Source organism: Heterodontus francisci, chromosome 10 (assembly GCF_036365525.1).
Source record: "Heterodontus francisci isolate sHetFra1 chromosome 10, sHetFra1.hap1, whole genome shotgun sequence".
NCBI classification, from domain to species: Eukaryota; Metazoa; Chordata; class Chondrichthyes; order Heterodontiformes; family Heterodontidae; genus Heterodontus; species Heterodontus francisci.
This window is the reverse complement of record NC_090380.1, coordinates 70,188,067-70,201,957: the sequence shown is the minus strand read 5'-3', so window position 1 is coordinate 70,201,957 and position 13,891 is coordinate 70,188,067. Positions and strand designations below refer to the sequence as shown.

The window sequence follows — 13,891 nt, the reverse complement described above, 5'->3', positions numbered from 1 at the left end:
GCTATGGAAGGGGTACTGAAGAGATTTGATAGAATGGTTCCAGGGATGTGGGATAATAGTGAGATGGATAGAGATGTTTAAAATCATAAAGGGATTAGAAAGAGGAACTAAAGAGAAACTGTTTCCAGTGGTTAAAGGGTTGATAACGAGAGGGCACAGGTTTAAGGTGATTGGAAAAAGAACCAGAAGCAACATGAAGAAAACCTGTTTTATGCAACGAGTGATTAGGATTTTGAATGCGTTGGCTGATAGGATGGTGGATACAAATTCAATAGTAGCCTTCAAAAGGGAATTGGATAAATATTTGAGCAAAAAATTTCATGGATATGGGGAAAGAGCTGTGGGACTAACTAGATTGCTTTTTGAAAGTGCAGATTCAGTGGGCTGAATGGCCTCCTTCTGAGCTGTACTGTTATTTGGTTCCAGGAACACTTGTTCAAGGCATCCACTGCATGTTTATTTTGCCTTGAGGCTGTCGGTGCTAGCTGCACTCGGGAAAACCAGGCCTACACACAGCCTAATAGGTGGTCCCTTTTGCTGCAACCAACAAATACGATTTTAAAATACACTTACCTGAATGTGAAGCCAGGAAGAGCAGGTGTTCACTTCCCAACCCCACATTCCAGAACGTAGGTCACTGCTGGCCACCATTTGTGACCTGCTCCTCCATCCTGTTTCACCAGTGAGCTGCCTGTTGTCTGTAGCTCCCTGGCTCGTTGGCAATGAGGCCTGAGATCCAATCTCAGTTGTGTCTTGGGCCTCATCTTTCGGGCACATGGATTGTTCCCTCAATGTACCCAAAAATTGTCTTGCCTGAATTTCAGATTTGCAATACATGTCTTTGTGTGAACAGCAACTGCATTTCAAAAAAAAATCATGGGCTATAAAACACTGAGATGTCCAGAATAATGAGGCTACATATCTGCAAGTTCATTTTTAAAATTATTATTTGTTGTTTTATAAGTAAATACATTGTCTGTTATGGCGGTAACATGTACAGACTGTAAGATTCAGGGTTCAGTACTTAGTCTGTGCTAAACTAGGTGATCACAGCTGGGGTGGTGTTGAGGCTTGTACAGTTAACCTCCTAAGCAGAAAGAGAGGGTGGAATTGTATGCTCACCCCCAAGGTGGGTTTGGAAGTGGGGAGAGCATAAAATCGATTGAGTTGGTGGTGGGGGGACCTCGCCACCATCCTGCCTCTGCTGACATTTAGGCCAGGGCGGGAAGGCTTGTGAACGGCCTTCCTGCCACGCTGCCAATTGAGGCTCTTAACTTGGTAATTAACCCCTAATTAAGGGCCTATTCCCACCACAGCCGCAATTACCCATGTGGCGAGCAGCCCTGTCGCTGCACGGGAAGCATGGCATCAAAAACTATGCAGGCTGCTTCCCGGCTCTGGTGTGGGGGGGGGGGCTCCTTATTCAAAGGCACTTGGTGCCTGAACGAGGGACCCGGCACGGGAAGGGGAGGCCCCTGATGAGGGTCACCCCAATGCCCTTGCTGCTGACTCCCTCCCCTCCCCCACGATCTCCACCCCGCGAGACCCACCCTGACCGACTTTGAGCCTGGTTCCAGCGCCGCTACTTGGTGTCTGATCACTGCAGCTATAGCAGCAGCCACCGGCCTCTGATTGGCCAGCAGTTCTGAAAGGCCGGGACTTCTGCAGCGGGTTCCTAAATTGTATGGAAGGCCCTCCGCTGTCCAGATAAGTGCCTGATTGGCACTACATTCAGTGGGCCTTCCGTCCAAGAGCCGATACACGGATCTCAGCATTGGTTTCCCCGATGTCGGGTCCCCCTCCGCCAGCACAAAATTCCACCCAGAGAATCAGGATAATAGAAAATAGAATAAATTGACTGACCTGAAATAAAAACAGAAAATGTTGGGACTGCTCAGCTGGTCTTGCAGCATCTGTGGGGAGAGAATTATGTTATCGTCTCAGGTCGATGACCTTTCATCGGAACTTGGTTTCTCGTTCAGATTTCCAGCATTGCCAGTGTTTTGTTTCTTTGTATTAGTAAATTGATTGATCTGTTCAGTTCATTTTCTATTTTTATTTTTATAGGAGCTAGAGATTTTTTTCCCATCGCCTGGTAGAGGGCCATCAAATACAGCAAAATGTGTTGATTGCACCTTATGCATTATCAAACCTCATGCTATTGCTGAAGGTAAGCTTCAGATTTGTCATATTGAAGAAAAGCATTCCTGTTTATCTGAAGAAAATGAACAATGTACTTCATTTTTTAGAATTCACATATGCATAGAATCCTTTAGTTTCCTTGCTCATGTTTCCATAGAATTACCTCCAAGAGGTCTTGTAGTGTATTTATCAAAACTTCCTTAGACCCTATGGACCTTATTTGATCATTTAATGTTAAGCAGCATGATTTCACCAGTTTTCATTACGGAAAGCCAAATGCATACATCATATACTGTTTGTGATAACAAAGTTTCCCCCTTCCCCCTCGCACCCCCTCCTCCTCGCACCCCGTCTGCCCTTCCCTCTCCCTCCATGAAATCGCACAGTTTACTTGTTAGCTCCTATCCTTGAGCAGGGGCCCTAACAACCCCACTGCTCTGTGGGCGTCCCGGGAGAGACCAAGGCTAAGGGAATAAACGCTAACAGAAAATCCGGAGCGAGACCCCTAAGGCGGTCATGTGTCACCTCTGGCATGTTTCCGGCAGTTCCTGCAGCCATACCGGTGCCAAACGTCATGCTCTGCACTCCTTTGGACCCCACTGGGAAGGCCGAGAGGTGGGTTTTGACGCTTGGGCAACTCACAATCTCCATAAATCTGCCCAGGCATGCACCATGGAGAGGTCACTCCATAGTCGCCTCACAGCGACCAAAACAACATAGAAGGCAGCAGTTACGGGGTTATAAGTCCAGTTCAACTGGCGTCGAGTTTGGGCGCCACGGGTTGGCTTTGTCGGTGGGAGAGGTCATCGCATCTCACTGGACAGCTACCGCTCGCCTCAAACTGGGCAGCCCCCGGTCAGTAAGGTTCTGGCCCGCCACAGTCCACCTGCTTCAATGGGTGCTTGGAGCTCAGGGTTATTGCCCGACAAGTGGACAGTAACACTGCACCAAACAGCACGACAAAAAAAGGAAAGAAGGTACCGAGCTGGAACGTCAAAACTGCGTGTCCTGGTCTGTTGGAAGACCTTCCACAAATCAACGACTCTTGGAAGACGCCATCATTAACAACGCACTCGGTAGACTCAATGTGGACATTGCAGCACTTCAGGAGACACGCCTGCCTACGAGCGGATCTCTAAGAGAGCAAGACTACACCTTCTACTGGCAGGATAGGGATCCTGAAGAACGAAGACAGTATGGAGTGGGCTTCGCCATCCGAAGCTCTTTGCTCAGCATGATAGAGCCACCTTCAAATGGCTTGGAACGCATACTGTCCATCCGACTGCTCACCGCCTCTGGTCCAGTACACCCACTCAGAATCTATGCTCCAACACTCTGCTCCCCACCTGAAGTTAAAGACCAGTTCTATGAGCTACTCCATAATATCATTAGTAGCATTCCTAATATCGAACATTTGTTCCTGCTGTGGAACTTTAATGCCAGGGTTGGGGTCGACCATGACTCGTGGCCCTCCTGCCTTGGGCGCTATGGCATTGGAAGGATGAATGGACAGAGATTGCTGGAGTTGTGTACCTATCACAACCTCTGCATCACCAACTCGTTCTTTCATACTAAACCCTGTCACCAGGTTTCATGGAGGCACCCAAGATTATGCTGGCACCAGCTGGACCTCATTGTCACAAGGCGAGCCTCTATAAACAGTGTCCAAATCACATGCAGATTCCACAGTGCCGACTGCGACACCGACCACTCCCTGGTGTGCAGAAAAGTTAGACTCAAACCAAAGAAGCTACATCACTCCAAGCAGAAGGGCCGACCGCGCATCAACACTAACAGAATATCTTATCCACAGCTGTTACATAAGTTTCTAAATTCACTTGAAAAAGCCCTTCAAAACACTCCTGCAGGGGATGCAGAGACCAAGTGGGCCCACATCATAGACGTCATCTATGACTCAGGTTTTCCAAAGCTGGTCATTGCTGAGAAGAAGAATGCAGACTGGTTTCAATCTCCCTTTGAAGAGCTGGAACCTCTCATAGCCGCTAATCGCATTGTAAAGTTGAACTACAAGAAAGCCCCCAGTGAGTTAACATCTGCAGCACTTAAAGCCGCCAGAAGTGCTGCACAAAGAACAGCCAGGAGTTGTACAAATGACTACTGGCAACACCTATGCAGTCGTATTCAGCTAGCCTCTGACACCGGAAACATCAGAGGAATGTATGATGGCATTAAGAGAGCTTTTGGGCCTACCACCAAGAAGATCGCCCCCCCCCTCAAGTCTAAATCAGGGGACACAATCACTGACCAACGCAAGCAAATGGACCGCTAGAACTGTACTCCAGGGAAAATGTTGTCACTGATACCGCCCTCAGTGCAGTCCAGTCTCTGCCAGTCATGGATGAGCTGGACGAACAGCCAACAAAATCGGAACTCAGTGATGCCATTGATTCTTTAGCCAGTGGAAAAGCCCCTGGAAAGGACTGCAATACCCCTGAAATAATCAAGAGTGCCAAGCCTGCTATACTCTCAGCACTCAATGAACTGCTTTGCCTGTGCTGGGATGAGAGAGCAGTACCACAGGACATATGTGATGCCAATATCATCACCGTCTAGAAGAACAAGGGTGACCGTGGTGACTGCAACAACTACCGTGGAATCTCCCTGTTCAGCATAGTGGGGAAAGTCTTCACTTGAGTCGTTTTAAACAGACTCCAGAAGCTGGCTGAGCGTGTCTACCCTGAGGCACATTGTGGCTTTTGAGCAGAGAGATTCACCATTGACATGCTGTTCTCCCTTTGCCAGCTACAGGAGAAATGCCGCGAACAACAGATGCCCCTCTAAGTTGCTTTCATTGATCTCAGCAAAGCCTTTGACCTCGTCAGCAGATGTGGTCTCTTCAGACTACTAGCAAAGATCGGATGTCCACCAAAGCTACGAAGTATCATCACCTCATTCCATGACAATACGAAAGGCACAATTCAGCATAGTGGCGCCTTATCAGACCCCTTTCCTATCCTGAGTGGCGTGAAACGGCTTTGTTCTCGCACCTACACCGTTTGGGATCTTCTCCCTGCTGCTCTCACGTGCGTTCAAGTCTTCAGAAGAAGGAATTTTCCTCCACACAAGATCAGATGGCAGGTTGTCCAACCGTGCACGTCTAAGAGCGAATCCAAATAACGGAAAGTCCTCATCAGGGAATTCCTCTGCTGACTATGCTGCTTTAACATCTCACACTGAAGAGTGTCTGCAGAGACTCATCGACAGGATTGCGGCTGCCTGCAACAAATTTGGCCTAACCATCAGCCTCAAGAAGACGAACATCATGGGACAGGACGTCAAAAATGCTCCTTCCATCAATATCGGCGACCACGCTCTGGAAGTGGTTCAAGAGTTCACCTACCTAGGCTCAACTATCACCAGTAACCTGTCTTTTCGATGCAGAAATCAACAAGTGCATGGGAAAGACGTCCGCTGCTATGTCCAGACTGGCCAAGAGGGTGTGGGAAAATGGCGCACTGACACGGAACACAAAAGTCCTAGTGTTTCAAGCCTGTGTCCTCAGTACCTTGATCTACGGCAGCGAGGCCTGGACAACGTATGTCAGCCAAGAACGACGTCTCAACTCATTCCATCTTCGCTGTCTCCGGAGAATCATTGGCATCAGGTGGCAGGACCGTATCTCCAACGCAGAAGACCTCAAGGCGGCCAACATCCCCAGCATATACACTCTACTGAGCCAGCGGCGCTTGAGATGGCTTAGCCATGTGAGCCGCATGGAAGATGGCAGGATCCCCAAGGACGCATTGTACAGCGAGCTCGTCACTGGTATCGAACCCAACAGCCGTCCATGTCTCCGCTTTAAAGACATCTGCAAACGCGACATGAAGTCCTATGACATTGACCACAAGTCGTGGGAGTCATTTGCCAATGATCGCCAGAGCTGGCGGGCAGCCATAAAGGCGGGGCTAAAGAGTGGCAAGTCGAACAGACTTAGCAGTTGGCAGGAAAAAAGACAGAAGCGCAAGGAGAGAGCCAACTGTGTAACAGCCCTGACAACCAATTTTATCTGCAGCACCTGTGGAAGAGTCTGTCACTCTAGAATTGGCCTTTATAGCCACTCCAGGCGCTGCTTCACAAACCACTGACCACCTCTAGACGCTTACCCATTGTCTCTCGAGACAAGGAGGCCAAAGAAGAAGATAACAAAGTTCTTTTTGCACTAAAAAATTTAATTGTCAATCATCTTGAAAGGAGCAATGTAAACACCACAGCACAGTTGAAAATGTGAATTGGGATAATTTGAATTAAACAACTAAATTATAATTAGTTTCCAGCCAAGACTAAAGTTGACTTTTTTTCAATGCCAAGGTGAAGGATTGGTGACCGTATAAGTTAAGGGTTAATTTATTTTCTTTGCCTCCATTTTATTTGTCTATTTTCGGTGCACAAATTGTTTTAACTGGAGGGGAAATGTGTCTAATTTTACAAAAATATATCCACGGTGGGAATAGGAGTGTTCCTGATGCAAGTATTTATGTGTATATTCACTCTCACCTCTGCATCTCCAAAGTTGTGAAAATGGATGGCAACAACTTGTATTTGTACAGGGCCTTTAAGCAGGAAAGCATCCCAAAGCACTTCACAAGAGCATTATAAAACAAATTTGACACCAAATCACATGAGATATTAGGGCAAATTTCAGAATCCAATTTTTATGTATATTTTGAAGTTCTAATAAAAAGAGAAAGGTGCTTGAATCAGGGTGTTTCCTTTTCTGAAATAAAAACAAGAAAGGCTGGAAATACTCAGCAGATCTGGCAGCATCTGTGGAGAGAGAAGCAGAGTTAATGTTTGAGGTTAACTGACCTGAAACGTTAACTCTGCTTCTCTCTCCACAGACGCTGCCAGACCTGCTGAGTATTCCCAGCATTTCTTGTTTTTATTTCAGATTTCCAGCATCTTCAGTATTTTGCTTTCATTTTATGTTTCTGTTTCTGTTTGTCTCCGCTCGATTATTTCTCAAATACAAAAAATGTTGATAGCTTTCTTTTCCTAAATAGTGAGAAACTAGGAACTATGAAGGAGTGGAGATTTAGGGATTCGTGTACAAAAATCACTATAAGCTAATGGACAGATACAAAAAATATGTGAAAAGACAACTGGAACTTTAGCCTTTATCTCAAGGGAGCTGGAATACAAAGGAGTGGAAGTTACGATACAGTGTAAGAAGCTCTGGTAGGACTGTATCTGGGGTACTGCATTGTTCTGGCCACTGCACTTCTGAAAGGCTATATTGGCTTTGGAAGGTATGCAGCACAGATTCACCAGAATGATACTGGGACTAAAGGGATTACATTTTGAAGACAGGTTGCATAGATTCGGCTTGCGAGGTATTCCAAATGGTTGAGTTTGTAGAGTAGATAGAGAGAAACGACTTTCTCTGATGGGGAAATCCAGAGCAAGGGGGCGTAAAACTTAAATTAATGCTGGGGTGTTCAGGAGTGATAATCAGGAAGCCCTTCTACATGCAAAGGGTAGTAAAATTCTGGAATAATCTCTCCCAATAAAGATGTTGAGGCTAGGTCAATTGAAAATTTCAAAATGGAGATTGATAGATTTTTGTTAGATAAGGGTTAAGAGATATGAACTAAGGCAAGTAAATGTAGTTCAGATATAGACCAGTAATGATATATTCATTGCTGCTAATAGGTTCTGGATCCAAAATGGCTGCTATGGCTGCTGATATTGTGATCAAAAATGGGGTTGTAGAGGGACCAAATATCATCCACTCCATGTTGGTAGATAAAATCACACGTATAAGCTATATTCTGGGCATTCATCCACATTTATTACTACAAGAGTGAGTAAAGTGTCTCATCTCTTATTGTGCCAGAGGACATGCAACTTAAAGTTCCACAGTGATGTGAAATCTGCTGTGATGACTTCAACCATCACTTTTAATGAACCTGATTCATAGTTTATAGCCCAAGACACAAAGAGAATATTTATTCCTTCAGAATATGAAGACCGGGAGAATATAAGGAACTAATTCCATAAGATATTATACAAGAGTTTCTACTTAATCCCTAGGCAGTGCTACATTACCAGATGTGTTTATAAAGTCACATTCTTGTTCCTGGGAGCCAAGACTTGCACTCAAGAATGAGTTGTTGCAGAAAAATCAGTAGATGCTAGATCAATTAATAATTTTCAAAGAATCATAGAAATAATAGAAAGTTTACGGCACAGAAAGCGGCCACTTGGACCATCGTGTCTGCGCTGGCTGGAAAACGAGCCACCCAGCCTAATCCCACCTTCCAGCATTTGGTCCGTAGCCCTGCAGGTTACAACACTTGAGGTGCATATCCAGACACCTTTTAAATAGGTTGAGGGTTTCTGCCTCTACTACCCTTTCAGGCAGAGAGTTCCAGACCCTGCCCCCCTCCCCCCATCCTCTAGGTGAAAAAATATTCATTCATCTCCTCTCTAATCTTTCTACTTTAAATCTATGCCCCCTAGTCACTGATCTCTCTGTTAAGGTAAATAGGCCCTCCACATCCACTCTATCCAGGCCTCTCGCAATTTTGTACATTTCAATCAAATCTCCCCTCAGCCTTCTCTGTCCTAAGCAGAACAACCCAGCCTATCCAATTTATCCTCATAGCTGCATTTTTCCAGTCCCGGCAACATCCTCGTACATCTCCTCTCTGCCCTCTCTAGTGCAATTACATGCTTTCTATAATGAGGTGATCAGAGCATCAGAGCTGTACACAGTACTCAAGTTGTGGCCTAACCAATGATTTATACAGTTACAGCATAACCTCCCTGCTATTGTATTCTATATCTCGGCTAATAAAGAAAAGGATTCCATATGCCGCCTTAACTGCCTTATCAACTTGCCCTACTACCTTCAGGGATCTGTGCACATTCACTCCAAGGTTCCTCACTTCCTCTACATTTCTCAGTATTCTCCCATTAATTGTGTATTCCTTTGCCTTGTTTGCATCACCTCACACTTCTCCGGGTTGAATTCCATTTGCCACTTTTCTGCCCACCTGATCAGTCCATCGATATCTTCTTGCAGCCGAGAGCGAACCTCCTCGCTATCTACCACACGGCCAATTTTTGTGTTGACTGCAAACATTTTGATCCTGCCCCCTACATTTACGTCCAAATCATTAATATATAACCACAAAAAGCAGGGGATCTAGTACTGAGTCCTGCAGAATGCCTGGCAGGAAAAAAGACAGAAGCGCAAGGGGCGAGCCAACTGCGAAACAGCCCCGACAACCAATTTTATCTGCAGCACCTGTGGAAGAGTCTGTCACTCTAGTATTGGCCTTTATAGCCACTCCAGGTGCTGTTCCACAAACCACTGACCACCTGCAGGCGCTTACCCATTGTCTCTCGAGACAAGGAGGCCAAAGAAGAAGATAACCACAAAAAGCAGGGGATCTAGTACTGAGCCCTGCGGAATGCCGCTGGAAACAGCCGTCCAGTTGCAAAAACACGTTAGTCAGACAAGATCTTCCCTTAACAAATCCATGCTGACTATCCTTGATTAATTTGTGCCCTTCTAAGTGACAGTTTATCCTGTCTCTCAGAATTGATTCCAATAATTTACCCACTGCTGAGGTTAGACGGATATAAGCTTTACTTTTCTGCCTTATCTTACCCTGCAGGCTCCTTGACATCCATGGGGCTCTAGATTTGGCTGTCCCACCTTTTCACTTTGTGGGAACATGTTTACGTTGAACCTCTTGAATCTCTTCTTTGAATGCCTCCCACTGCACTGACACTGATTTACCTTTAAGTAGCTGTTTCCAGTCCACTTTCGCTAAATCACTCCTCAGCTTAGTAAAATTGGCCTTGTCCAATAGAGAACTCTAACTCTTGTTCAATCCTTGTCCTTTTCCATAATTATGTTAAAACTGGCTGAATTATTATCACTACCATCAAAATGCTCTCCCACTGCCACTCCTTCCACCTGCCCAGCTTCATTTCCCAAAACTAAGTCTAAAACTGCGCCCTGTCTTGTTGGACTTGCTACATACTGGCCAAAAATGTTCTCCTGGATGCACCTCAAGAATTGTGCTCTCTCTATTTCTTTCACACTAAAACTATCTCAGTTAACATTGGGGTAGTTAAAATCCCCTACTATTACTGCCCTATTTTTTTTTGCACTTCTCAGATTTGCCTGCATATCTGCTCTTGTATTTCCCTCTGACAGTTTGGGGGTCGAAAGTACACTCCCAGCAGTGTGATCACCCCTTATTTGTTCCTTAGCTAGATCCATATGACCTCATCTGATGAACCTTCCAATACATCATCCCTCCTCACAACTGTAATTGTTTCTTTGACCAAAATTTCCACCCCACCTCTTTTCTTATCCCCTTCTCTATCGCGTCTGAAAACCCTGTAGCCAGAAACGTTGAGCTGCCATTCCTGTCTCTCCTTAAGTCATTTTTCTGTAAAAGCTATGATATCATACTGCCATGTGTCTATGTGTGCCCTCAGCTCATCTGCTTTAGTTGCTATACTCCTTGCATTGAAGTAAGCACCTTCGAGTACTGGCAAAGTCTTTTATTTTCCAACCTTTGTTTCCTCTGCCTTCCAGACTCATCCACTAATTTTATGCCTTCCATTTTAATTTCTGATTTTGTCCCAATTGAGTCTACCTTCAGGTCCCCATCCCCCTGCCAAACTCATTTTAAACATTCCCCAACAGCACTAGCAAAATATCCCGCAAGGAACGCAGTCTCGGCACTGCTCAGGTGCAATTCATCTGGCCTGTACAGGTCCCATCTCCCCCAAAGTCAGTCCCAATGTCCCAAGAACCTAAAGCCCTTCCTTCTGCACCAACTTTCCAGCCACACATTCATCTGTCTTATACTTCTATTCCTGTACTCACTTGCGTGTGGCACTGGGAGTAATCCAGAGATTACTACTTGAGGTCCTGCTTGCGAGCTCAGTAAACCTTCTGCAGCACCACATCCCTCTTTCGACCTATGTCGTTGGTACCAATGTGGACCACGACTGCTGACTGTTCACCCTCTCCACTCGGGATGCTCTGCAGCCGCTCAGTGACATCCTTGAACTTGGCACCAGGGAAGCAATACACCATCCTGGATTCACATCTGTGGCCACAGAAATGCCTATCTGTTCCCCTAACTATTGAATCTCTTATCACTATCGCTGTTCCAGTCTTCCTTGTGCCCCCCTCTGCAGCTGAGCCACCCGTGGTGCCATGGTCTTGGCTTTGGCTGCACTCCCCAGATGAACCATCACTTTCCTCAGTATTTAGTACTGAATACCTGTTGGAGAATGAGAAGCACTCAGGGGTCTCCTGCACTACTTGCCTGTTTCTTCTTGACTGTCTGCCAATCACCCATTCCCTTTCTCCCCGCTTACTCTTAAACTGCGGGGTGACCACATCTATAAATGTGCTATCCATGAAGCTCTCATTCTCACTAATGCACCGCAGTATTACCAGCTGCTGCTCAAGTTCTGAAACCTGGAGCTCAAGCTGCTGCAACTGACGACACTTCCTGCATATATGGTTATGTGCCCTGGAGTTTCCACATAGCCCAGGATGTGCATTGCAGAGGTTGGAGCAGCTTTGCCATTCCTTTATCTTTAGACAGTAACCTTGGTACTACAACTAAATCCTGCTACTAATAAATCCTGCTGCTTCTAATACTAATAATGCTACTAATAGTAATAACCCTCACCAATAGCAATAATAACCTTACTACTCCAAATACTAAAGTTTACCAAAACTAATCTACCCTACCAATACTAAAATGTTATCAATTGTAGTAATAAACTCGCCAATAGTTATAAATCTTCTTTAAAAATCATTAAAAAATAAAAATTATTTAATAAAAATTACTTGAACCTTATTTAAAAATAAAAGATAAGGCTCACCAGCTACCCACTTTTTAATTTTGATATTTAATATTTTAAATCTGTTATTGACAGATTTTTGTTTGCTAAGTGTATTAAGGAATATGAGGCCAAGTCAGATGCATGGATCTAGGATACTGATCAGCCATGATCTCATTGAAGGGCAGAACAGGCTCAAAGGGCTGAGTGGCCTACTGCTGCAAGAGGTTAGGAACCTGTTTCACTCAGAAGAATATTGTACCTCATTTTGTTATATTTATTTCAACAATTAAGTCAGTTTGTCTCAAGACAGTATTCAGAGGATGGATCCAGTTCAGTCTCGTCCTTGTGATTTGTTCAAATATTAATTTTTTGACTATAATTGATTTAAATTCTGCTTGATCCTGATTACTTTTGAATCTATTTATCAAATCATTAAGCCTGAAGCATTTTAGGAGAGATAGGTCATTTAGCATCTGTGAATGGTGTAAAAAAGGGGAATAAACAGCTATGTAAGCAATTAACTTGTATTGGATTTTAGCATAACAGTTGCAAACTGCTTTTCTGCTACACATGCTTGCTAAGCTTAATAGATATAGATAGAAAATAGGAGCAGGCCCTTCGAGCCTGCTCTGCCATTCATTATGATCATGGCTGATCATCCAACTCAGTAACCTGTTCCCACTTTCGCCCCATACCCTTTGATCCCTTTAGACCCAAGAGCTATATCTAACCTCTTCTTGAAAACATACAATGTTTTAATTACTGTAAAATAAAATGTTACTGCTACTACTCATATGTTCTTTTACTGTTTAGTAAGTTTGGGTAGCTAAAACTTTTCTGTTCCCTCCCAAAGACCAGGAAGATCAGGGAAGACAAGTGATAAAACTAGTAGCTGAAGTAAACTGGAAAAGGTTTCTATTCTTTTCCTGGGCACCGAGCAAATTTACCTAAATATCTGAAGAAGTGAAAACACTCCAAGATGTAGGAAGGCACAGCTTACCTATATGTGTAGTCTGAAATATGGAAGCTGAAAAATATCTAGAGTAAAAAGGAGGATGGAAACCTCAAACATAGCCCAAGTCTTCCTAGTAAGCCCTCCTCACTATTTGGCAAAAATAATCTAATACTACAGCAACTGACCCACCAGCTTTCAGCAGTTTAATCCCCACACTAAAAACCTGGGAAATCCTCAGTGATGTTGGCAGGACTACTGATTGAAACATTAATCCTGTCTGTTGACCTGCTCACTTAACCTACATCTTATGCTCCTGCCATGATGCAAAATGGGAGTCCCACAGTGAAAGCTGAGTGCTGTTGAAGTGCACTCACCACTTAAGATTCTGCCAACTGATGCAGTGCCTCCTTCCCTCATTGAGCTGCTGACTTGCTCTCCCATTAGACCACTAGCAATGTTGATGTTTGAGGGATGAAGCATGCCACCGGGATAGAAATTGAAATGCTGCTTCCTTACTGTTTCATGCCCAGTGTTATGGCTAAGTGAGGAGGGGGTCACAATTGTTCCCTCTTGTCCTTCCTCTTATTTGACAGCAACAGGATTTATTCCTTTTAAACAGTGGCTGTGCTTACCACTTCTGTGAGTGTTTTACCTTTTTCCTTTTCTGTGATTGTGAAAGAACCAATCAGACAGGTTTTCTTGAGTTTAAACAAGAAAGAGGTAAGTTTATTATATTTAATACTCTAACCCGACTTAAAAATACTAAAAAATACACTACATATTCACACACACATTCACACGAGAATCGCATACACACAAATAGATTATAGAGGGAAAAATAGATTTAGTGGTTGGATTTAAGTCCAGAATAAATGAAACTTAAATACACAGATTGTGAAGTGGATGATCCGGTAGTCCTCGGTTAAAGCTGTATTCTTGAAGTCA

The 13,891-nt window shown here is 44.4% G+C and overlaps 1 protein-coding gene across 5 annotated transcripts in view; it reads left to right on the top strand.

The window, feature by feature from the left end:
- nme7 (NME/NM23 family member 7) overlaps nucleotides 1-13,891 on the top strand; it is a 321,021-nt gene that overhangs the window by 144,709 nt on the left and 162,421 nt on the right. For all 5 annotated transcript variants that reach the window (XM_068040700.1, XM_068040699.1, XM_068040698.1 and 2 more), the window contains exon 6: nucleotides 2,068-2,170. In XM_068040700.1, the coding sequence (XP_067896801.1) occupies nucleotides 2,068-2,170 (103 nt within the window). The remainder of the gene's footprint in view (nucleotides 1-2,067; nucleotides 2,171-13,891) is intronic.